The following is a 26,377-nucleotide window of genomic DNA, read 5'->3' on the forward strand; positions in this document are numbered from 1 at the left end:
TAGAACATTTTAAAAGACCCCTCTAACGATTCCCTTTAACGCGCCCTGCCCAGCTCTGGACAGAGAGAGTGCTGTAATGTAACACACGGAGCTGCCAAATTTGGAATTGAATGAGCTCTGTTAATTCCTGAATATTAAATCGGTTCTGTGAGCAACTGAATGAGATCATATCTTACAAACCTAACCCAAAGTGTTTTCCTAACTTTACTGATGGGCGTTTAACATCGTCAGGGGCTCTCGCACTGAGCACCTGTGGGGAACCAGCCTAAAACCAAATGAAACTCCCAAACTCTTCTCGGGTTCCTGCTTGGGCAAATATACCTAGGGCCACGCCTTTTAAAATATGTCCTTTGTTATCAAGGGGAAATCTGAGACAGAAAACACATGTTGGCGGGGTCACGTGAGCGCCTCTCTGCACATGAAGTGGTTTTATCACAAGGGAAATGCTTTCGATCTGTGCTGTTTTGTTTTGGTTTCTTGTTTATGTGGATTCCGTCAGGCGCACGCATCTGGAAGAGGTTTGGAGGGGGGTGAAAAAGCCAAGGCAGAACATGCAGGGAAAAGAAAATCACTTAAAAAAAAAAAAGGTCGGATTGGAAAGGGAGTAATTCTCTTACCCCATTCCCATCCTTGGCTTCGTTTCCCCGTTAACGCAGAGACCATGAACTTCCTGGGTTCGTGGAGATACAGATTCTTTCATTCTGCTTTTGGATTTCAAGCAAAGGAGGGAGGGTCCTCCAGAAATATTTTTTTAAAAGCCAATAAGGAACGATCCTTCGAGTTCCTGCTCACTTTCACGGAGCAAGCAACTCCCAGTCCCTCCTGCGTTTCCTCCTTGACGCCCCCCCCCACCTCTCTGTGTCTTGGAAATGTCCCTGGAGAGCAGCTCCGAGTCCCCCCACCCCACCCCCAGGGATCTCGTGTGTGTCCTATTAGGGCAAAAAGACCAGCTGCCACGGGCAGGGTTTGCACGGAGGGTGGAGAGTGCTTTTTAGCGGTGAATGAGCAATGGGGCCAGATATGCTGATACCAGTCTTTGAGAGAAGGCAGCTGATTGGCATCAGTAAAACGGCTGAGCAATTAAAAAAAAAAAAAAGAAAATACTGCAGCCAAGGTGAGAGAAAGAAAGAGAAGGAGGTGGGTTGCCTCTGAGGAGTTTCCGGCAAAGTTCTGTGCAGCGCGCAGAAGGTCTGAATTGATAACGCCCGTGGGTGAAAGAGTCGTAAACTGATCAATACCTTGCAGGTGGAACGGAGCTTTCGTTTTGGCCCCATGATCCTCGGAAAGCTTGTGCGGGAGAAACTGCCCGCTCTCTCACTGGGCTCCCAGTCCTGGGTTGTGGGGGGGGCAGTGTTTTCCTTGCACACCCCTCTTCCTGAGCGACCGGGTCCCATCTAAATGTTGGGAGCTTCCAGAAGCTTCCAGAACCAGGTGTGGTCTTCAGAGCTGCAGCTCGTTGGAAGCGTGCCAAAGGGTCATCCTCACCTTCTGTAGGTTCTTGACTTTGCCCTCTGAGCTGATGGTCAGCAGTCTTACATGGCCGAGGACCCCTTGCCAGAATGCAGGTCCTCGCTGACTCACCTGTACCGCAGGGAACTCTCGAGTTCCCCGCGTGCTTGGCGGCAGAACTGTGCCGTGTTGACACAGCGCATCCATTCTCGGCCCCATCTTCCCACGTGTTCCCTCGGAGAGACTGCAGGGGGGACACCTGTCTTCGGAACATTTGGAGAAGAAATCCGACCTGCGAAAAATGCCTTTGGAAGTTTTCCCGATCGGAGGAAAGCCTTGCCTTCTCTCCCACACGCGCTCTCGTTGCCTTTCTCGAGGAGCCCATGGAAGGGCTGCTCTCCGATAACATCTACAACGTTCCGCAGAACCAGTAGTTATTATGCACATTTGAGCTGCTGAGCAGGCAGTGTCTTAGCTTCTCTAAGCTTCTGTTCTTTGCATCAGTAAAATGCATAAGATCTTAGCTCTTGAGATTTTGCAAGAATCGAAGGGTAATGCGTGCTTAGAGCGGTGCTCTGCCTTGTTGGTGACACTTGCTCTCTGTTCTCCTGTGCTTTCAACACAGGACCCCAGTCCCACAAGATGGGGTCCAGGGGAGGATGGGTGCTGGAGTAGGAGTCAAGACCTGGGTGGTTTAGTCCCAGCTCTGTTAGTCACCACCTGCATGAGCTTGAGGACATTATCTCTTCTTTCCCATTTCCAGCAATGGAAATCGCTCCATTTCCCTACGTGGGTTACCCTGTCGAGATTCATGCTGGCCCTCAACCCAGGGTGCCCTTCCTCCCTCCCTCTTGGCTAGTTCCTTCTTTCTCTTCTGTGAGACCTTCGCTGATCCCCTGCGCCTGGGTCAGGGCCCTGCTCCGTCAGTCTGTGGTTCCCGCATCTCTCACTGGAGGCGTCGTCACCTCAGAGACATCACTGTTGCCCGTCTGCCTCTCTCCCTAGCCTGTATGATCACCTTGACATTGACCCCCCCTCTTGAAGCTCTGGGTTTGGTGTCAAGACCAGGACCCTGCTCTGCAGACATTTGCCGAATGGATGCATGAAGGAAAGAAGGAAGGGATGGAGAATCTCTGTCCCTCCCTCCCTCTCTCCGTCTCTCTCTCAAATTTAAAAAAAAAAAAAAAAAGGAAAGAAAAGAAAAGAAGAATGTGTGAAAGGCTTTGATCGGTGGAATGTGCTGTGTGGTGGCCCCTAGCTTGAAGGTTGTATGAGACGCCGTGTACTTTTAGTACCAATATTTTAGGTGGGTTTTTTGGGGTCCTAAGGGTCAAAAAATTGTAGTGAACCAAAACAATAGTTTTTTTTTTTTTTGAACTGCCCTTGCAACTGGGTCCATTCTTTGTCACAGAAGCAGGGAGCAAGGGCTTTGGAACCTGAAACCCCGGGGTTGGATTCCAGCCTCCTGTTTGGGTCCTGGCTGCACATCACCAGCCCTCACACGGGAGGCTATGGTTTTTCCCGAGCCTCGCTTGAACTCTGGTCCACGATGCAAAGAGCTCCTGCTAGGTATTAGGTCGGTTTTTCTTTCAGAAAGTGTTCTTTGTGGGGTGGGGAGAAAAGCACATTTTCCAGAAAGAGTCCTTCCCAGTGGCCGGTGCACAGCCACAGGATGGCCCAGAGGTTCGACTGAGACCACGTCCGCGAGCAGGCTTTGTCGCCGACATCTCTGTAGGGGTGTGTCTCTCAATACAACACACATATCTGGGAAAGCTCACCGCAGCTGCCTTTGCCATTTGAGAGAGCACACTGTGCATCCATTATTCACCTCTTCGGGTCCAGCCCAGGAGTGGAGAGGCTCATTTTTCACTTTCCTCTGGCTCTCGGCTCCCTCCACAAATGAGCCGCCTGCTGTATCCGGGTGTGGAGCTGGAGATGTGGGGGTGAGGTCGTGAGCCCGCAAGGCCTTCCCGCGCCCATTGGGTGTGCGAAAGGGAAATTGAGGAATTCCGCAGAGCCACAAATCTGAGATGTCAGCTCATAAATATGTAAACTCCTCGCTTAGGTAATAAGCTTCCTGACAGCCAAAACTGTCATTTGCACATTCTTGTCAGCTGAACGCAGAGTTCCAGTTGCCAGACTGTCCCTGGATACTGGGGTCTCAAAGCCGGGGAGTGGGGAGGGAGCCGGGCTAATTGTTCTCTAAAGATCTCTGGCTGTGCTCCACAGGCGGGCGCTCTCTCTGCCTCCCCCTCCACCATCAGGGGGCTTTCTCTCTCGGTATTTTGGTTGTTAAGTGTGGGCAAAAATTTTGCAGTGTGGCACTTGGAACAGGAAAAGGGCTGAACGCGAATATACAAATGGAGGCAGGAGAAACAGTTGCCAGCTTTTGCTTTTCAGCTTTTGGCAACAGTGACTAAATCTGTACGCTTTTTCAGTCCCTGTTGTATCACGTTGAACACTCAGTCGGAAGCTTAACCCCCATCAACGGTTTCCTACGGATCTAATTTGAAATGTAGGCCTGCCGATACGATTTAGGGCAGGGAGCAGATATGTGGTACATGCACGTTCACTGAGCATCTGCTATGTTACAGGCACTTTGGACGGTTTGAGGGGTTCACACAAGTGAATCAGGGAGAGGGGTGCTTACGACGCAAATTCTACCGTGAGACTTTGTGATGAGCCCCAGAGTAGCTCTATCAGCAAACTACTACCAGGGGTTATGGAAGAAAAGAGTAAACTCTCCTTTGGGTGGTAGGGAGGGACTCACATGCATTAGAGGTGGGTCTCAGTGGATGAGTTGACAGGTGGCTGGAGCAGGACTCAATTTCAGACTGAGGAACTGGCGTAAGTCTCTGTTTACACCCAGAAGCATGACTGTACATGGGTGTCGCGTAATTACATGGAGATTAAAATTGAATACAATTGACCCTTGTACAGTGTGGGGCTTGGGGGCATTGATATACCCACCTCCCACCCTGTGCAGTTGAAAAGCTGCATATGACCTTTGACTCCCCCAAAACGTAACCACTACTGGTCTCCTGTTGACCACAAGTCTTCTCAATAACATAGTCGATCAACGCGTATTTTGTATGTTATATGTCTTGGATACTGTGTTCTTACAATAATCTGGAGAAAAGAAAATGTTATTAAGAAAATAATAAGGCATTGGGGAGTCTGGGTGTCTCCCTTGGTTAGGTGTCAGTCTCAGCTCAGGTCATGATCTCGCGGTTCGTGGGTTCAAGGCCGACATCAGGCTCTCAGCTATCAGTGCAGAACCCGCTTTAGATCTTCTGTTTCATTCTCTCCAACCCTCCCCCACTCATGTCCTCTCTCTCTCTTTCTCAAAAATAAATAAAACATTAAAAAATACTTTAAAAACCATGAGGAAGAGAAAATACATTTACACGGCCATACTTATTAGGAAAAAAACCCACGTGTAAGTAGACCTGTACAGTTCAAAATGGTGTTCAGGACCCACTGTATTTTTCAGATTCTCCCAATAGGCAGAGATTAGTGATGGATCACATTAAATAGGATGGTGTGATGAGGGTGATGAATAAAGGGTTGTATCAGATGAGATGGGAAATTGGAAACAGTGGATTGTGGGTCAGGTACAGCCAGAGGACGTAGGACCCACGCCTGTGTTTGAACCTTGGTTCTGTCACTGACCAGATGGGTGGTCTTAGACTGCTTGTACACTCGTTATGTCTGTTTGTCCTTTTGTGAACATCATGGTGGAAAGAGGAAAGGCCGTTCAGGAGAGAGAAGAGACTAAGTCTAGACAACTTGATTTCCGTTGAAAAATCAGGAGTCCCTGGGAAACTATCTCCAGTAAAAGTGCAGGATCTTAGAGTACCTTGCGGGTGATGTAAAGCCTTTCTACATTTGTACTCAACACTCCGCCTGCCAGCCTTCTGCTGATCAGTTACCTTTATTACGGTGCGCACCCAAAATTCATGATGTTGGGAGTTGCTAATGAGCCTTCTAAAACACCAAAGAGGGGTAGAATAATATGTCACAGCGTTACAGAAGCAATAGTGTTCGGAACGGGAATAGTCCTTGGGGGAATTGTGTATTTTGCTGACTTTCAAATCCTTGAAGAATGGCATTCTGGGAAGGGAGCCAGTGCTGATGTTCAGGAGTGGAGCTGGTAACGGGCACCCCGCTCTTCCACAGTCATTCCTGGAGTCATTTGCACATCCGTGTTTTCCATTCAACAAATGTTCATGAGGTCCTTGTGATATGTAGGATGAATATTTGCATGAGGTACTGGCCATGTCCCCAGGAGCTAGCCGTTCTGTAAGGAGGAAAGACGTGTATATAAAGGATGTAGACAGGAAGTTACTTTTCAAATGCAATGAGAGAGGGGCGCCTGCGTGGCTCAGTTGGTTCTGCGTCCAACTCTTGATTTCAGCTCAGGTCATGATCTCATGGTTCGTGAGACTGAGCTCTGTGTCGGGCTCTGCGCTGACAGCGTGGAGCCTGCTTGGGATTTTGTCTCTCTCTCTCTCTCTCTCTCTCTCTCTCTCAAAATAAATAAACTTTAAAATATAATAAAAGAGATCTGTGAAAGGTAAGAAATGGAAAATGGGTTCCAAGTAAAATTTTGGAAGACTATGCCCCAAAATAGAGAATTTGCTCTATTAATATTTAATATGGACTTCTGTGGTCCCATTTGTTTCATTCAAGGGATTTTGAGTATCTGACAAGAGGAAAAAAGTAAAATGGAATGTTCAGCGTACCCCGTGTTTTGATTCTGGGGAAAGGCAGAGCAGGATTAGAACTGAGTGTTCAGATGTCATTGGCTCATAGGCCAAGAAAAACATATTATTCAAGTACAAGAACATTATTGATTTAATTACCTTGACAATATAATGTTGAAATTTTTTATTTAAAAAAAACCCAGATTCTTCATCAGTTAGTTCACAATAAATGGGAGCAATACCTAAAGGCTTCACATCACGAGACCTACCCCCGGGCTAGGCCAAGGAAATGTGGACTTTGAGCCCCCTCTGGAGGAAAAAAAGAGAGCCCTCCCCAGCTAGTCTGGCAACAAATGGTTTCCTTTCTAAAGGTCAGCAATGGAAAAAAGAATCATCTAATCAAATTGACTTTTCGAATTAACCTTATAAACCAGAAGTCTTATAGTCTTTAACTCACAGAGAATCCAATGAAGATATTTCCTTCAAGAGGCAACCTCAAAAACATCCTTCCTCACAGCCTTGCTCTGACATACGTGAGATGCAGACTAATAATGATGTGGGAAAAAATAATTATAATGAACACAATAATGATATTTGTTTTATGAGCATAATAGGCCGCAAAACCCCACACCACAAAATATTTCATGGATTATCATCTTTTAAGAAGCCAGCAAACCATAAAAGCAAACCAAAAAAATCTGTTTATTCATTCACTCATTCTACAAGTGCTTATGGAGTGTCTACTGTGTACCAGGCACCATTCTTGGCAATAAGTAAAACAAACAAAAGCCCTTGTCTTTGTAGACAGGCTTAAATTGGAGCGGGAGATATTAAGCATCAGCTCTGACCGTGTGCCTCCTCTCCTCGACACTGTAGGGTAAGTGAGGGTGTTGGTAAGGAGGTAGAGGAGCAAAAACACTGAGGAATCTGGGGGTCTCTCAGAAGCCTGGGCTGTGCTGCACCTTTTACAAAGTGGTCTACGGGGCACCTGGGGGGCTCAGTCCATTAAGCATCTGACTCTTGGTTTCAGCTCAGGTCATGATCCCATGGCTCTTGAGTTCGAGTCCCACATCGGGCTCTGCACTGACAGCACAGAGCCTGCTTAGGGTTCTGTCTCTCTTCCTCTCTCTCCTCCTGTGCTCGCTCATACACTCTCTCTCAAAATAAAGAGATAAACCTAAAACAAATGCATAGAAATAAAAAGCAGTCTTATTTTAGCCCCCCCTACAAATGAAAATAATCATCTTTCCCACAGACGATGAAAAGCCTGTTACTATAACCTGATTTGTCTTGTTTTGGAAATATCTGGAAACTCAGATACATCCAAATGTGCCCCAGAGCATAGCCTTGCAGAACCCTGGGGCTGGAGGAATCCTTAATTGAAAGTCACCTCTGCCTAGACCATGGTTTCCAAGATCTTCCATTGATGGGAATCATGTGGGGACCATAGGGCTGACCATGTCAAGATCTGTAGCCAGACTTTCTTCTTTAGGGTTGGTGATTTGGGGGCCAGTGCTCCATCCGACCATCCATGTTTGTGTAGTGCTTGTTAAGGACAGACTGCGTTGGGAACACAGCTACAGGACAAGTGGACGTGCCTCCTGACTTCGTGGCGTCTTCAGCCCTGTGAGGAAGACACAAGCAATCACAGCCAGTTGTAAGACGTGGTATGGCAAGTGACACTCTTGGTTGGCCACTCCTTCTCTTTACCAGGAACCACAACTGGCTGGTGCCTCGCTCGTGTGAGGAAACATGGCGGCCCGTGCTGTCAGTCTGTGCACAGCACAGACCGCTGCTTTCCAGTGCATTAAGGAAAGTGATACTGTCTACACCCAGTTTCCATTGTGGGCCGATTTAAACTAAACTGCATTAGTTTGCTTAACACAGTATTTTGGCTTTGTATATGTATTTATTTTGCACACACGCTCTCTGAGTGCCCCAGGACACTGCCCCCAAAGGTTGTTGGTGCCAGCAATAATGGCTTGTCCTGCCCCTGGTTTTTCTGGCGTGAGGACTTGCTGTCAGAGGAGCAACTACCAAGTGAGCAATGCGCTTCTAGCACACAAAGGCTGGAGATGTGTGGGCAACCTAAGAATCTAGCTGCAGCTGGTGGTTTCCAGGCGGGAGCAAATGTGCTGACCAAGATGTGCCTGACATCTGATTTAAGACCGTAGAAGACCCCAATTTATTGGCTCAGATGGAGAAGGTCCTTTTTTTTGTGACCTCTTTTCGCTATACATAAGGCCCTCCCGGCCAAGAGCACAGCAGAAAGTCGGATTCAAGATGCCTGCGACCTGAAATGCATCAGAGTCAGTATCATGGAGTTGATGGAGCCCTGGAGAAGGCCTGGTGGGCGGGTGTTCAGAACTGGATCATGTATAGCAGGGCTGAAAGGAAAAGTGTGGCTTTGACCTTGCCCGCCAGTATTTATACATTTAGAAGCATATGGGAAGAATCTCTAAAAAGAAACACACTTAAGATATGGTTTTCACATCAATATTTAATTATTATAATAATGTAACAAACACTGGGTTTGTACTGTGGGGCAGGAGCTGTTCTAACACAGAGAAAATATAGATAGATGTATAGGATCTATCTATATTTTTAATTTTTTAACATTTATTTTTGAGAGACAGAGCATGAATAGGGGAGGGGCAGAGAGAAAAGGAGACACAGAATCTGAAGCAGCTCCAGGCCCTGAGCTGTCAGCACAGAGCTGGATGTGGGGCTCGAACCCACGAGCCATGAGATCATGACCTGAGCCAAAGTCAGATGCCTAACCGACTGAGCCACCCAGGCACCCCTGTCTATTTATATTCTAATATTACTACTCCATGAGATGTAGCGACCCTCATGTCTTGTTTTACAGCTAAGGAAGCTGGCACAGAAAAGTTAAGGCACTTGGCCAAGGCCACAGAGCTGTGAGTGGCAGAAAGCACATTTGAACCAGATAGTTTGGCTCAGATTGTACCTGTGGCCATTTCTCTCTTCTGCCCCTGGAGGAACTCTGAAGGACTAAAGTACTATAACCCTAAATAAGAGTTTGCTAAAGCATATATTGAGTCATAAGCCGGCTCCACATAGCTCTGCCCCACACACCGTCATGGTGGAGTCCTGAAGGCCTGTCAGAATCATGAGCCTGAGAGCACCCGTGAGGGATTTTCTAGTCTAGATCAAGGCTAGAGTATTCATCACCTAGTTCTCCAAAATCACAGCAACGCTTAGCTAATTTGGACCCACCGAACTGAACTGACTTTGAAAGAACTATGAGAGAGGTGCCTGGGTGGCTCGGTGGGTGAAAGTGTCCGACTTCAGCTCAGGTCACAATCTTGAGGTTCATGAGTTCGAGCCCCGTGTCGGGCTCTGTGCTGACAGCTCAGAGCCTGGAGCCTGCTTCGGATTCTGTGTCTCCCTCTCTCTCTGCCCCTTCCCGCTCATGCTCTGTCTCTCTCTCTCAAAAATAAACATTATAATAAAAAGAAAGAACTACAAGAATTGACTGATATATTATCATTCTACAGTATGACATTGAATGTGAGCTCCTCTTAGCAACCTTGATGGAAATAGGAAGCAAAAACTTCACCTAGAAGATCGATAAATAGCGGAATAGTTACAGACACCAAGTTTCCCCAGAATGGTTTTAACTGGTTTATAAAGGAAATTAGATCTCAAAAAAATACATAGGAAACCAGGGAAGAAGGAAGAAGAGAAGCCTGTTTCTGAACCAAGTTAGTTATTGTGATTGGACACTAATTAGGCTCTGAATTTTCTGGAAATGAAAGCTAATGGATCAGAAAGGAAGGAAAGAGGAAGGGACCAAGCATCTGTTGAGCTCTTACTGAGTGCCTGTCGTTCTGATGGCCACTTCCCATATGTTTTGTCCTTCATCTTCACAATGGACGCTTGCACTTGATGTCATTAGTTACGTACGTTGTCCAGGGAAATAGCAAAGCCAGGATTTGAACTGTGCCTCTTATTCCAAAGCCTGTGCTTTTTATATTGGGTTATATTCTTCTCACCCAGGAAAGTGACATAGAGGATTTGTGTGCAGACCCCTAGTCTTTCTCGGAGAATTTGTCCTAATGGACCCAGGGGACTTATAAATAGTAGGTGCTTAGTCAGTATCTGTGAGAATAACATGAATAAATAAAGGCATGGATAATAAGAGGAAAGGTATTTTCTTTAATTTTCATAAGCTGTAGGAATGGTTTTTATGGGTGCTTTTATATCAGTCCCTGCTAAAAACAAAGTCATATTGTAGCATCATAATTCGGTACAAGTCATTTAGGTAAGGGTCTAAAAATACAATGCTTTATATTTTTTTTCTTTTCTTGTTTCATTTTTTGAAACAGTAGTGTAGACAGGCCTCCTTATTTATACCTCTTCAGCCCCCATTTATTTCTCGACCCTCCAAAATGTACTCTGCCTCTCCTCTGACTCTGTTCAAGGTCAGTGATGAGCTTATTAGTTCCAGTCCAGTGGATACTTTTCATTCGCTGTCTTTGTTGGTCTCTTAGTGGCATTTCACACTGGTGACCCCTCGGTCTGTCTCCTCACCCCCCGCCCCCCACTTTCTTTTGCTCCTTTACAGGCTCCTTTACCCTCCCCTCCCCTCACTCTGTATCACTCATTAGATATCGAAGTCCCTCATGGTTCAGTCATGGGCCACTTGCCATTCTTTTCCTGTTCTGCTCCTTGGCCGTCTCATCCATGCCTGCGACTTCAGTTACCATATGACTCTGCAGTCTGAAAACCTCAGCCAAATATTTTTTTATGTCCAAATACTGAGAAAAATCTAACCCATGATTGCGTGTCTTGAAAATAAGCGGTTTCTCTTGATGAAGTCAAAGGCTAGGGAAACAAGTGAAAAATATGATACATTTCTTAACCTTTTATTGGTAGATAGTCATACATGAGGAGGCACTTCTATGTATCTTTGAACAACTCTTTGCATTGGTGGTTATTACTTACTTGTTTGACAGCAGGGAAGGGAAGCACAGACATTGAAAGATAAAGTACATGCAGCTACCCTCAATTGAATAGCATTCATAAAGATAAAATGCCTTCTGAAATTTTAATAGAAATCAATGTGAAATAAGATTCAATTTATAAAAACTGAAATTACAAGCAGTTTATGGAGCGTATCTGTTGTGTAAACGTGGGAATCTACATGAGAAGATGATTGATTGTTTGATTGATTATATAACATGAATTACATTTTGTCCAGCTTCACCTGAATATATTCACAGACACAGCTTGGTGGCATTCTGGTCTAGAGAGGTATTTTCTTCTTTTCACACAGTCTGTTCCTAGAAGCTCTATGAGGACATAAATATTATCTTCCTGATAATAATATCAGACCTGGGAATTTTATTCTCAGCCGGGGATCCAGTGTCAGAAAACTATGGTTTATAATTAACAATGAGTTAGTAAAGTTGAGATAGTACTTTAAACCCATCTGGCTATTTAATATAATCATGGGGCACCTGGGTGGCTCAGTCAGTTAAGCGTCCGACTTCTGCTCAGGTCATCTTTTCACAGTCCATGGGTTCGAGCCCTGCGTTAGGCTCTGCGCTGACATCTCAGAGCCTGGAGCCTGCTTCAGATTCTGTGTCTCCCTCTCTCTCTGTCGCCCCCCCCCCGCCCCCGCTTGCAATCTGTCTCTCTCTCTGTCTCTCAAAAATAAACAAACATTAAAAGAGTAAAAAATAAATAATAAATAATATAATCATGCTCCAAATTCTGCAAAAACGGGAATCATTTAACATCGGATTCCAGTAACTGAGTAGACACAGCATAAAAAATTTGTTACCTGTTGTAGATTTCACCTCCTAAAAATAATATGCCTTCCAAAGTACACATTAGTGCACTGTGCAGCTTAGCTTAGGTCAGGTTTCTTTACAGAGTTCACCACGAAATTCAAACTAAAATCTTCATTCATTTTGATAAATTTCTCTATTTCCTGCAATTTTGTTTCAAAAGAATTAATTCCTTTCGTTGTAGCAGTGTTGAATCTTTTGGTAATTTTTTTTCAAAAACACCTGACAGCTATGAGACAAAAAAGTAACTATGAAGAAAGTAACAAAAACTTTAACCGACAGGAATCCACTGAGTTAATCTTCTTATTTTTAATTTCTTAGTTATTCCCCCTGCCTTCTCCTCTCCCTTCCCCGTACTACACAGATGCACGTGTGTGCACAAGCACGTGCACACACATGCACACAGGTGCACGCACACACATGCATCTCTGCGTGCACATAGCCCCCAACAACCTCAGGGGCAGCATTAGGGACAGTAAGTGCGGTAGTAGAATGAGGGGGGGGGTCCCTACTTGGTGCTCAAGTCCTATCCATCGAAATGTGCACCCCAGGTCTACCTCCTTTTCCTTTCCCTGTTATTTTGTAGCATAACTGCCCTGAACCTGCAGAAATAATCAAATAAGCAAGAATGTGCAAGAAATGGTAACAAATAAGCAAGAATGTGCAAGAAATGGTAAACGATAGGTCATTGTTAGCAGCTTTGATTCAAAGTCACAGAAGCAATCACCCCTGCAGTCTCACAGGCTGTGATTACTTTAGTCTTTCTCCTTTCACGAGTTATTTTAACTTTGGGGTGATCTCTCCTCTATGCTGTGGGTTCTGTTAGGATCACTTCTCTACTGAAAACAAAAGTTGCTTCCTTCCTTTGCATCGGAGCTTTTGGACACGCTTGTGGTGAGTGCACTTTCTTGGCGTGTGCTTTTTCCACGCTTTTTAGCAATCTGCACAGACTCCAGCCCACACGGTTCGGCAGGTGGAATTGCTAGGAAAGGGGTGTGTGTGTGTGTGTGTAAGCTTCTGCCTCTCTCCCTCTAACAGGGCTGCAGAGGTGCCGGCCATCTAAACCACTGCCCCGGGAGGCCTGGGACAGGCCAGATTTGCAGGGAGTCAGTCAGAGACAGGCAGCCTGTCCTGTGCTGTTTCCACTTCATATTGTTCTATTGCAAAGACCCATGCAGATGGTTGTTCTTTAGAATAATGTAATGATCCAATTTCAACTATAGTAAATAATTTGTTGAACAAAAAGAAATGTTGATATTAAAGGAGAAAAAAATTGCTTTTTTCTTTAGCAAACAAAACCATTATATTATATTTTTTCTTTCTCTTGCTTTTTTTCCTTTAGCAAACAAAACCATTATATTCAAATTTAATTAACCGAGAAGCCCCCAAACCACAGAGCGTGTCAGGCAGCATTGACAATTAATTAGCTTTGCTCTGAAAGAGCCACAGGTATTGAGCAGAGAGTTCTGGATTATAGGCTTTATTTTTCTCTGCAGACGCTGTCCATTTCTAGCTCACACCCTGATAGCACTTTGCTGCTTCAGGCATCAAATTATTTCTGGAGTCAGTAATTTCATGTCAGTTTGTGATTTCCCATGATCAAAATATGGGGAAAGTGAGAATAAAGCACTGTTTCTTTTAAACTAAAGACATAAAGGGACACCTGGGTGGCTTGGTTGGTTTGGCTCAGGTCACGATCTCACGGCTCGTGGGTTTGAGCCCCACGTTGGGCTCTGTGCTGACAGCTCAGAGCCTGGAGCTGCTTCAGATTCTGTGTTTCCCTCTCTCTCTCTGCCCCTCCCTTGCTCATACTCTGTCTCTATCTCAAAAATAAATAAATATTAAAACATTAAAAAAGTAAAGACCTAAAAAGTGAACAGCTTTTTAGCTGCTCCTCAGTTTCTTCTGCTTTTCAAGATAATTCTCTACCAAACAGCTAAGGAAGATAAATAGTAAGGAAAACTTAGGAAATCAGGGGTCGCCCTTGGCTTTTAAATGGGCTGTCTTGTATATGGTGAATCTGGTGTTTTTTCTTTTCCACATTATATTAGCATATGTATAAATGACTTAACTAGAAACTACTGGCGTTAGCATTTAAAAGGCAGCATGATGTAATGAAAAGAACATTAGGTTCATTAGATTCTTGGAATCAAATTATCTGGAATATGCTTATTCCTTCAAGGAATCTTAATTTTAGTTGGATAGTCCTTGTACTGTGGAAGATATATGTACACACACACACACACACACACACACACACACACATTTCGGACAACTGTTTCTCATCAGAAAAATCAGGCACTGGAATTCCACAAGGAATGGACTTTAATTAGCCCGGGGATGTCTTTTTCTGTCTTTAGGCACCTGAAATGCTGGATTGTAGGTACCTGATTTCACCCACCTCATTCAGTAAGACTAGCCGGGTCTCCATCCCTCGTGTTTATGAAAGGTCCCAGTAATGGCAGTAACCAAAATCATAGATATCTAGTTGGGGATAGATTTTTTTTTAAGTTTATTTATTCTTGAGAGAGACAACATGAGCAGGGGAGGGGCAGAGAGAGAGGGAGACACAGAATCCAAAGCAGGCCCCAGGCTCTCGAGTTAGCTGTCAGCACAGAGCCCAACGCAGGGCTGGAACCCACCAACCCTGAGATTGTGACCTGAGCAGAAGTCAGATGCTTAAAGGACAGAGCCCCTCAGGCGCCCCTAGATTTTTAAACTTACATTTGCATTTGCTTGGGTCATGTGCCCTTGGTGCTTACAGTTCTTTTGATTTGGGTATTATTGGGTTCAGTTTGCAAAGGTATAGCTCTGGAGGAGGTTAAAGCTGCATAGTTTCTCTGGTCCTGAGCAGGCTTGGACTGGGCAGATGAGGCCAGAGAAAAAGATCTGCAGACGGGAGGCATCATGTGTTCAGAAGAGATTAAGGGCCCGGAGGTCAGTTGGCACAGGGCAAATTGTATCAGAACCCGAGTGCAAGTTAGCAAGAAAGCGTGCGGGATCAACCCAGGCTGGCGCAGACGGCTTGTAAGAGGAAGTCGAGCTGGCAAGTGGAAGCGGAGAAGCAGGAGACCAGGAGGCCATGCAAGGAGTCTGGGAGGACTGAGCCCCGGGGCTCGGGGGAAGCTGCACAGCACGAACAAATCAAACCCAGGTGCAAGGTCACTGTCACCTGGTCAGAAGGCAGGGCTGTGTCCGAGGGAAACGGGGCCATGTGCCCCCCCACCCCTCCATGGGGCTCTTCGCCTGGCATCGTCCAGGGCACCTGTAGACCACACACATCAAGGAGAAAGAACATCCTGGAGGCGCACCTCCAGACTCTTGTGTGCACCATGCTTTTCTTCTCCCCGATGGCGTTCTTACGAGTGCATACTGGCAGGTGGGATCCCAGGAGGGCAGAGTAGAGGGAGTGGAGGGAGTGTAGCTTTGTCACTGTGCATGGAGAGGACTACTGATATGCAGGTTGTGAAGAACCCACCAGCTCTGGAGTCGTAAGCTCAAGGGTACGTCCCATGGCATCGAAGGCAGTTGACAAATTGGTAGTGCGTCCCTTTAGACCTTCCTGTTACACGCGAACTGAGGATAAGTTTCGGTTTATTCCATCTTCCAACGTTCTTGACAGAGCGAGGGTCTTCTCTCTTAAGACACGACAGATCGCAGGAGCTCGAAACAAGATGCATCTTCCTAGACAGTCGTTCGGCCTCAGAACCAGAACTTTTCAGTCTCTACTGAAGGTTTTCTTTCAGGTCCTTCCCTGAGAGTACCCAGGTCTGATGTAGCAGGTTTGCTGGACGTGCGGGTACAGAGACGTTCACCTGTCCCCAGGCTGCCCATAGAGAGTAGCACCATGTTGTCATCAAGTTCTGGACAGGGTCATTGGAGCAGAGGCCCCAACCTTTCCTTGGGCCCCAGGACCCTACCTCCTACAGACAGCACTCTGCTCATTGGCGAAGGTGGTCCATGAGAGCTCCACTCGCACAGAATATCGAGGGAGGCCGAGAAGATCAGCCACAGTGTCTGGTCTCCCACTGCCAGGTCACCAGAGTGAGCAGAGCGTGGCAGACAGTGAGTTCTGAGCAACTAATGAGCAGAGAAGTGAGGCCGGTGGAGGGTCTTTCTTAAAGTGTTCCAAATCCCAGTAGACCTCAGAGCCGCTTAGCTGAGTCCTGAGCAATGGCAGCATCAGGGAGACCACGGCCCGCGCACCTTCTAAAACTGGAAGCAGAAGACGCTTCCTTTGAGCTTCACAGGCCAAGGCATGGATTCTGCCCTGGACAGATTGTTTATTTGATGTTTCCAAAATCCAACAGCCAGGAAATTACAAATCCATGATCTGTATTTCTGATTTAGCTTTCTATAGCACCAGCTTGAATTTTTTTTTTAAATCAAACATGTTCTGCTTTATTTGGACCTATGAAAGCATTTCTATTTTCACACAGGGATGTTGGCTCAGCTAACACTTTCCTAGGGACCTGGCTTGACCCAAGGGAGAAGGTTTTGCTTTGAACAGCTTTCGTAAAAACCATGGTTTATGAATGGGTTCTTTTTGCTGCCACTGTTTTTGCCTGGCACCATATTGTCATTTGTCCGTAATGTTCTTACTGTGACCCTCAAAAAACTCCAGACACAAATGGATCAGCAATGTCTACCAATGGCGTGGGTTTTCAGACACTGCTTTTGACCCTTTCTTGTGTCCCTGGGTATGAGCGAATGGTGTGCCGCTCAGATAACAGTTCAGGAAAAACTTCCAGCTCAACTCTGGTGGGAAGTCCTTTAACTGGGTAGCTGGTTGACCTGTTGTGTGTCTGTGGGCTCCTTCATGCTTCTGTTGATCTCTGCCAATATAACGTTATCAGCCATGTTGGGTGGTGTGCATTCTTCTCTTCCATGCAATTTAGGAGTGGACTCTGGAACACAGAGCAGCTGCCAGGGTGACTCAGAGATGACTTCAGGGATACCTATAGCCCATGGATTGCACAGTTGTGTTGTGCATGGCTATCATTCGGTAAATCCTGATGGACTGATTGAGTTCCCAGAGTGCTTGGATGCGTTCTAAGCAGCTTCCAACATTATTTGTTCTCTAGAAGGGAAGGCAGGAGGTGACAGGGGACGGTACATAATAATGTGTGTGGTGGTGGTAGATGTTGTGCTATTATTGTCAGGCAAGGACTCACTCCGGGTTGGGATTTTAGGGACAGAGAAGCCGTTTTCATATAATTTGCCATTCACGTCCTAATTCTGGGCATGACCCGACTCACTCAGTGGAGTCATTTTCCCCCCTGTGATAGGAAGGTACGTTGCTAGGCAACTAGATCAGTAATTGGTAAATGCTTATATATGATTTGATTTGAGTTACATACAAAAATATGTAACTGCTGGGTTTTTTCTTTTTGGTCTTCATTAGTAAGCAGATGATTATCATTTGGTTTTATTTTGCCCAAATAAAATAAAATAACTGCTTTCACTTATCAAGTTGCATCATAGCATGAGGCAGTGGAAAATCCCTGGGCCTAGAAGACTGAAAGCTTGAATCCTAATCTCAAGGATGAGAATCGCTAGTCCTATGACTGTGCATAAAGCCTGGTTACTTCTGAGCCTTCATCTTTTCTAACCTGCCATTTGTGGTACAAATACCTTTTCAGCAGTGAGGATGGCTGTGACCAGCGATGGAACATACAAGAATAAGACGTTCCATTGCAAGGTCTCAGAATTATCTAGAACCCTAGGCTACTTAAGCTTGGGACTCCCCATGTGTCGTAACCCCAAAGGCTAGAAGGATCCTCCAGTACTTGAGTCATACACACGCTGTCACTTCAACAATGCACAGAGCTCTGGGGCTGGTCTGGGAAGTTCAGAAGAAAGGAGACATGGTATTGACCTTCAGCAAGTTAATACTGCAGTGCTGGAGAGAGAGGGGGGGGGGGGCAGGCACCAGAGCCCCCACCACAAAGCAGCATCGCATCAAGTGTTGGAACACAAGATAAATCCTCTCAAGGCCAGTTGCTGTAAGACTTCAAGGCAACAGATGAGGCCCCCTGAGGCTGAAATAGTTGATGACGGCAACTTAGACAAGCTCTTGAAGAGTGGCTAAATGTTTAAGAGAAGCATAAGGTAAATTCATAGAAATTATCCCTGTGGGTGAGTGTCGTGCATTAAATGGTAGACGTCAGTTCATTTTCAAACTATGATCGTGTCCTGCTGTAGTGTTTTACACACCGTGGTGTGAGGTTGATGGTCAGCCATGTTTTTTTCCTAACAGTAGCCATTTTATTGGAAGTCATGTCATGAATTATCTTCAGGCACTAATGAAATGGATCATTTACATGAAAATCGGAAAAACCCCAAGACCCATATGCTTTTCAGTCTCTGGAGACATGAAAATGACCTCAGGGACAGCCAATTACAAAATGGAAAGGTGAAGGAGGATGCTCTCACTCCCTGCTGGGAAGCTTCCAGAAAGACCAGCATGCTTCACGGCAGCGCCGGAGCGCTTTTCAATCGGTCTTCTCTCCCAGTGATGCCTAACCGGCGCTCTGTTGCTGTTGTTTTGTTTCTTTACATGCACGTGGACATTTTAACTGTTTCCAGAAGCTTTGCCTCAGACCACTGGTCCTTGTCACATTCCTTTGTATTTATAACTGCTCTGTTTTCTTCCTCCTCTTGTGTCATTGACTGCACAGATTTCTTAAGAGCCTCTGTGATCTGTCATGTCATTGCTCATTATCAGGCAGTCTCAATTCTCAGAGCACTGATATATTTGGGGTGGCAAATAAGCCATCATAGCGAAGTTTGGATTGTCTTTTATGTGCTGACAGTGGACATTCTACCTCTGTCATCCCCTCCTGGGTCAGGACCCTTTCCCTTCGGCAGATGTAGCAGTTCTGAGGACCTTGGCCTGCCCTCCTCTGGACCAGTTCTTCAGCGGAGGTCTCACCAATCAGTTGCCTGAGTCCAGGGCAGCCTGGGGGACTCAGTCAGTTAAGCATCTGACTCTTGATTTCAGATCAGATCAAGATCTCGTGGTTCACTAGCTCGAACCCCACATGAGGCTCTGTACCCACAGCACGGATCCTGTTTGAGATTCTTTCTGTCCCTCTCTCTCTGCCCCTCCCCTACTCATGGGCTCGCTCTCTCTCTCTCTCTCAAAATAAATAAACTTAAAAAAAATTACCTGGCGGGGGGAGGCTCCTGGGTGGCTCAGTCGGTTAAGCATCCAACTTCGGCTCAGGTCATGGTCCTGTAGTTTGTGAGTTCAAGCCCCACGTCGAGCTCTGTGCTAACAGCTCTGAGCCTGGAGCCTGCTTCAGATTCTGTGTCTCCCTCTCTCTCTACCCCTCCCTGTTTGCACCCTGTCTCTATCTCTCTCCCAAAAATAAATAAATATTAACATTTTTAAAAATTACCTGGATCAAATTGATAGAGCTTGAATGACCTCTTAATTCTTATAAGCCTACCTATCCGAGCATCTCACACTTGAACACCTGCCTCAAATCAAAGGAAATGCTCTCAGGATGTGGTTAGCAACACACGGTATGGAGGATTTTAAAAAGGACAGCAAATCCTTAAAAAAGGACAGTACTGCTTGATACTCCTCCCTCTTCCCCCAAGTAAGTTCTATTCTTCATGAAGCTAATAATTCTTAAAAGATTGTTTGGTCAATATTTTCATAATCTCTAGACTCTAAAGGTGTTAGACCCCAGGGGCGCCTGGGTGGCTTAGTTGGTTAAGCGTCCGACTTTCGCTTAGGTCATGATCTCGCGGTTCATGGGTTCGAGCCCCGCGTCGGCCTCTGTGCTGACTACCAGCTCAGAGCCTGGAGCCTACTTCAGAGTCTGTGTCTCCCTCTCTCTCTGACCCTCCCCTGCTCACGCTGTCTCTCTCTCTCTCTCTCTCTCCTAGAAATAAATTAAAAAAATATTAAAAATAAATAAATAAAGGTGATAGACCCCAATTTAATTCTCATGAAATTTGCTTATAATGGCAGGCTTTCTATTTAAGCACCCCACAGTTCTGAAAACTGAAGGTCAAATAGTCTGTCACACAAATGCCAAGAAAAAAAAAGAATCCTCATAAATTCCCCCTCTGGTCTATATAACTGAGACCTAAGGTTTTACCCCTAACTAAACCAATAGAACTTACCAGGTAATTATTTGCTGGTGAATATTCTCAAAAATATTCATTTTTGAGAGACACAGAGAGACAAAGCACAAGGGGGAGAGGGGCAGAGAGAGGGAGATGCAGAATCCCAAGCAGGCTCCAGGCTCTGAGCTGTCAGCACAGAGCCCGACATGGGGCTCAAACTCACGAACCACAACATCATGACCTGAGCTGAAGTCAGACACTTAACCGACTGAGCCCTCAGGTGCCCCAGCACCACTTCCTTGATAGGTGTTAAGTAAATATTAATTTCATCCTATTAGAGAGACTCTTTTTTTTGTTGAAATAAGGCACAGAAAAGTAGATGAAGCTCATGGATATTTAAAGATGTGTACTGGGAAGAAATATATGGTATTATCCGTGGTAAGAATGAGACAAGTAAATATTGCTTATCATAGTGTTTTAAGGCGTGTTTTTTGTTGTTGTTTGAAATCTTATAAGACAATCCACTCATTTGTTTTTCTCCCTAGGAAGAAAGAACTTGTAAAGCATTAATTACACAAAATACACGTCTAGCCAAACTGTCTTTACTTTTTCAATTCTTTCATGACTGCCTCTCGTTTATGCCACTGATAATACAATTATCCATGAATGATTTCTGTACCTTAACTTTCTCCTCTCTGGCTGTCGTTGGAGTGCTGTATAATAATAGCAGATCTGCTGACTTCCAAGAAATCGGGATGCATTAGACAGAACAAATAGCTGGTTATAATGATGTTGAAATTAAAATAAAATGTTCTTCTAGAATATAAGGCTATAAAATATGGTTTTTATTTTTCAAATTCTGGAATCCCCAAGGGCCTTTATTTCATATGCATATTTTAAAAAGAAAGGAAGTTTTAAATGTATTCTCAAAAGGAGTCCCTCCTTTACTGTTTTTCTGCATTGAAGCCAGTAGAGGCTTCCCTAAAAGGATGAGGGTTTCCAGGAGTCGCCTCAGAATCTCTGCCTGGGAAGAAATTTTGGAAATCATCTGATCTTCCCAATGCACCAATTCTTCCCCCTGATATCCCCTGGAGGTGCTTTTCTAGCTACTATTTGGACACTTCCAGCAACAAAAAGCTCACTATTTCATGAAGCAGACCCATTACTAATGGGTTACTCTAGTTTATGGAAAGATATCACTTATATTTGTAAGCCCAAATACGCCTTAATGTTTACCTGCCTAGTAAGAGATGTGGTGGTACAATGTGGGGTACAGAGACCTAGAGTCAGTCTTAGCCTCACTGCCTATAAGCCTTCAAAGTACCACCTCTTAAAAACTACCTGGAGTGCCTGGGGGCCTCAGCCAGTTAAGCATCTGACTCTTGATTTCAGCCCAGGTCATGATCTCAGGGTCGTGGGATCAAGCTCCACATTGGGCTCTGTGCTAGCAGCATGGAGCCTGCTTGGGATTCTCACTCCCTCTGTCTCTGCCCCTCCCCTGCCCCTCAAAACCAATAAATAAGCTTAAAAAATTTTTAAAAGAACTTCCTGTTTCCTGAACACTGTACATGCGATTTTCATTTTCATAAAAAGTTTATAAACGTAGGTACTATTTTTGCTGTATCTTACTATGCAGAAATGATAATATTTATAATAGGGAGGATGGTCGTAAGAGTGAATGCCAGCTACATACCAGGGTCCCAATAGATGCTTCGTATACATTATAAACATCAGAACTGAAGTAACTTGACCATTATCTACTCAGCATCTCAAGAAGCTGGATGTTCAGATTCAGGTCAGGTACTAAAAAGACTCTGGGCTTAACTCTTTAAGTCTCATTTCTTTGTGAAATGGGAGTACTGTTATTTCCTTCACCAGGTTTTCTGAGATTCAGAAAGATAGCCGACGAAATTTTCTGGCATTCTTGCTTGAAAAATACCTCCTGGGACACCTGGGGGCTTAGTCAGTTAAGCGGCTGACTTTGGCTCTCAGGTCATGATCTCGTAGTCCAGGATTTCAAGCCCCAAGTCGGGCTCTGTGATGACAGCTCAGAGCCTGGAGCCTGCTTCAGATTCTGTGTCTCCCTCTCTCTCTGACCCTCCCCTGCTCACATTCTATCTCTCTCTCCGTAAAAGAAATTAATTAATTAAATAAAAGAAAAAAAGAAAAATACTTCCTGCTACATAGTATTTATTCATTTAAAAAATTTTTTAATGTGCATTTCTTTTTGAGACAGAGAGAGACAGAGTGTGGGTGGGGGGAGGAGTCAGAGAGAGAGGGAGACACAGAATCCGAAGCAGGCTCCAGGCTCTGAGCTGTCAGCACAGAGCCTGACACGGGGCTCAAACCCACAGACTGCGAGATCATGACCTGAGCTGAAGTCGGACACTTCACCGACTGAGCCACCCAGGGACCCTTATTCACTTTTTTAAAGACTTTTGTTTTTAAACTCTTCCTTCCCTTTTCTCCTGGTTTATATTCCCCAGACTAAATATCCCCAATTCTTTGGGTCTTCATTCATTCGTTCAGCATATACATACGCTCCTTTGGCCCCGCTGGGATCTACCTTATAGACTGGAAACGGACAATCACAACCAACATGAGCACTAAGTAAGTCATGTGCTGTGTTAGAAGAGAGTAAGTGCCATGCAGGGGGTGGGGAAGGCAGGCAGGATAAGGGAAATGAGGAGATTGAGGGCAGGTCATGGTTCATTTACTATGGCTGTGCGACCACTTACCCCAAAACTCAGTGGCTTAAAACAATGATCACTTATTATCTCCCATGGTCCCTGGAGTTCAGAAATCTGGGACGAGATCTCTGTGTGCAATGCCTTGGGCCTCAGCTGGAGGGCTTGAAGTCTGGCCCCTGGTATCATCTAAAGGCTCACTTATTCAGACGTCTGGTAGTTGATGCTGCCTATTGACTGCAGTCTTCAGCTCTCCCTGCATGGCCTTTCCCATGTGGCTTGGGCTTCCTCACAACATGGAGGCTGGGTTCCAAGGGCAAGCGGGCCCGTAGAAGCCATATTATCTGTTATGACCCAAGCTTGGATCATTCCCAACACATTTTGTTGTTCAGGACAATTTTCAAAGTTCCACTGGGGTTGAAAGAGAGGGAAGATAGACCTCGCCCGTCCATGGAGATATGTCAGTGACGTGTCATGGGAAGAGCGTGTGAGATCGGTGCTGCCATCTTTGGAAAGCACAGTCTGCCATGGTGCACAGGGTAGGCTCATTGATAAGGTGACATTTAAAGGAAGATTTAAAGGAGGTAAGGGAGTGAACCATGTGCCTAGGTCTTCCTGGGGCAGAGCATTCCTAGCTAAGGCAGGAGCCTGTGGAAGGGCCCTATGGCAGGACTGTGCCAGAAGTATCTGGAGGCTGGTATGGCTGGATCAGAGTAACTGAAGATGAGGATAGTAGGGAAGGTGGTCTGCGCTATGAGGGAGGCTCGTACTATGGGATGAGAAGCAAAATGGAGGGTCTTGGGCAGTTATGTTTTAACAGAACCATGCTGACTATTGTGTGGAAAATAGCCTGGCAGTGGAGGCAGGGGGTGGGGAGCCACAGAGGAAGGGAGACCAGGCGGGAGACTGTTCTAGGAATCCAGGCAAGAGAGCTTAGCGGCTCAGGTTGAGACAGGAGCGGTAAAGGCAGATCATGGACCTGTGCGGAGGTTATAGCCACGAAATTTTCCTGATGGATCGGCTGGGTGGTGTGCGAGGAAGAGGAGCTGGAGATGTCGGGGCCATTGCACGCATCGAGTCGACAGTTTCTGAAATAGGGAAGGCTGAGGCCAGAGAGCTTTTCAGGAGAAGATCATGAACTTGGTTTTCCAGTTCGAGACGTCTGTTAGATATCCAAGTGCAGCACACGGCCTTGGGATCCCATCTGGGGTCCCCTTCCACCCTCCTGTTCCTCTGTAACCCACTGCTCTGTATTTCACCCCTGTGAGAAAGATGTTGAGGTTTACAGCTAAGAAAATACAAACTTCGAAGTGGTAATTCCAGTTGCTGTGTTTGCACCATTTTGCAGCTCAAGAGATTTGTCAGAGGATGATGATTGCTGGCCCCAAATTAAAACGAACTATTCCAGATCAGTAAGGTGGGGAGTGGGAGGAGGTGCAACCGATGATGATTTTGTCTCCTTGACCTGTGTCACCGGTGACCTGCCATGCGGTTGACACTGGATGGATTAGCAGGTTTTGGTCTGTCGAATAAGGGCGTGGTAGTCTGGTTGTTTAAACAGCCGCTCAGACGTTTAATACCAGTCGACGAGGCAATTGGAATTCGTCCAACACAAGTATGGTGTGAAAACGCCAAGAATTAATCCAGAAGTGAGTCTATTAGTCTCTGAAATGCCTTGGCCTTGTGGCCAATTGCCTTGTTTTCTGTCCTTCGCTGTAGGAGGAGTAAGTGGCTGCAGAACATTTGAATGGTCTGACATAAACAACGGATGTCATTAACAATGCTGNCCCCCCCCCCACCTTTCACATCTGCCCGCTCTGTGCCAAGTTTGTTGGCTCTGACCCTCACCCCCCGGTGCTTGCCTAATGAATTGTATTTCGTGTCAAAAGACCACCCTGCACAAAGCTCATTTCCCACCCGAGCAGCCCGTACTCTCAGCAGCACCGTGTACCCTGGCTGGACTTCATTCCGATTTGATGTTACATTTCATTGATTTGATGGATGTTTTGCTGTTGCACCGGGCCATTTTCTTCCACAACCACACACATAACATGTATTGCTTGGTCACCACGCAGGTCTTCCTCAGGCTGGTTCGGATTTTACAAGGTGTTAGAATTTCTAAGTAACTCAGAAGGTCTCTCGCACTTGAGTTGGTACCGGAGAAGCTATGGGATGATGAACCGAATAAATGCGATTTATCCCCAAAGATGACCAGCCTTGTGCATTGCCGAAGCGGAGTGTGGAAAACACACAATCATTTATAAGTCGCGATTGCAAGAGCCGTGCAGTTTTATGGTTTTTTTTTTTCTTTTGTGTGAGCGATTGGGTAGCTCATTAGGGTTTTTGTAGCAATGAGGCTGCTGGGGAGCACCCAGACGATGAACAAGAAACTGCCAAGATTCAGAAAGAACTAGGGGCTCCTTAGCAGAAAGAAAATAAGAGGTGCCTGGTGACTCAGTCAGTTGAGCATCTAGCTCTCGATTTCAACTCAAGCCCTGATCCCAGGGTCAGTGCTGAGTGTGGAGCCTGCTTCAGATCCTCTCTCTCTCAAATAAAATTTTTTTAAAAAAGAGAAAGAAAATAAAATAACCCTAGCATATATGATTGGACCAGATTCCTCTCCTTACTGTCCCTTTTCTGCATTTTGCCTTCCAGAGCCGCCCAGAAGTTAAATCTGTCTTCTAAAAAGAAGAAACATCGGCCTTCCACGTCTTCTGTGGCTGAGCCCCCGCTCTTTGCCACCAGCTTCAGCGGAATTCTGCAGACCTGCCCTCCCCCGGCCCCGCCCTGTCTCCTGCGGGCTGTCAGCAAGGTGAAGGACACACCAGGCCTGGGCAAGGTAGGCGCTGGGCGGTGGGGTGGGTTGTGCGTCACGGGGAGAGAGGAGAATGAGGACCCCAGTTGGTTTGTTAAAACGAGGGGGTGACAGGGAGCGCAAGAGTCAGAATTAAAATTCAGTTGGGAGTACCGTCAACTTTTCTTCAGTTACGTGTCTGACGTGGCAAATGGAGACCTTCGTAGTATTCGAGATCTGAGTGGGTGTGGGCAGGACCCAGGCAGCTGGGCAGTGTTTCCCCGATCTGTAGCCATTTGAAGAAAAGGAAGACACAAAAGACAGCAGGTAGAGGCAGGACCCCAGAGAAGATGCGAATACTTCGAGGAGAGCCTGGGTTGGGGTAACTCCGTTTTCAGGCACCACCCCCTAACTCTCTGTGCGGACATGGGCATCTGGGTGCACTGCTCACACTCTCTTCTTCAGTCGGGAAATGAGCGAGACTTAGGAAAACCCTGAGTTCAAGAAAAGCGGCTGCTGTATTTCTTTGGTCTTTGTCGCAAGTAGACGTGCCCGCTTAACATGGTCTGCCCTGGGCTTCCTTCTGGAAAGCTGCAGGTCTGGCTAAAGGCTTGGCTGCTAGACTATGAGGACTGAGCTTTCCCTCTCACTGATTTTCCCTTTTCCCCGGGACCCCCAGTCACGGCCGTTCCAGGTGCCTGGTCTTCTCATAACTCACCGTCCTTCTGGAGTTTACCCTGAGGTCCTCTGCCCCTTCTTTCTTCCCTGTGGGCCTTCTCGCTGTTTCTCTGCTTCCTCCCATGCTCTCCCACTGCCCCCTGATTTCACCACTCACCTTGG

The 26,377-nt window shown here is 45.9% G+C and overlaps 1 protein-coding gene across 1 annotated transcript in view; it reads left to right on the forward strand.

The window, feature by feature from the left end:
* The window catches only part of LOC144244561 (kinesin-like protein KIF26B), a 266,228-nt gene extending 240,055 nt beyond the window's left edge, over window positions 1–26,173 (forward strand). Inside the window, exons 7-8 of the mRNA XM_077779911.1 lie at window positions 25,399–25,582; window positions 26,084–26,173. Coding sequence (XP_077636037.1) covers window positions 25,399–25,582; window positions 26,084–26,173 — 274 coding nt within the window. The remainder of the gene's footprint in view (window positions 1–25,398; window positions 25,583–26,083) is intronic.
* Window positions 26,174–26,377: the final 204 nt, after the last annotated feature.

This window comes from Crocuta crocuta, unplaced genomic scaffold (genome assembly GCF_008692635.1).
Source record: "Crocuta crocuta isolate KB4526 unplaced genomic scaffold, BGI_CrCroc_1.0 scaffold322, whole genome shotgun sequence".
In the NCBI taxonomy this organism is placed as follows: Eukaryota; Metazoa; Chordata; class Mammalia; order Carnivora; family Hyaenidae; genus Crocuta; species Crocuta crocuta.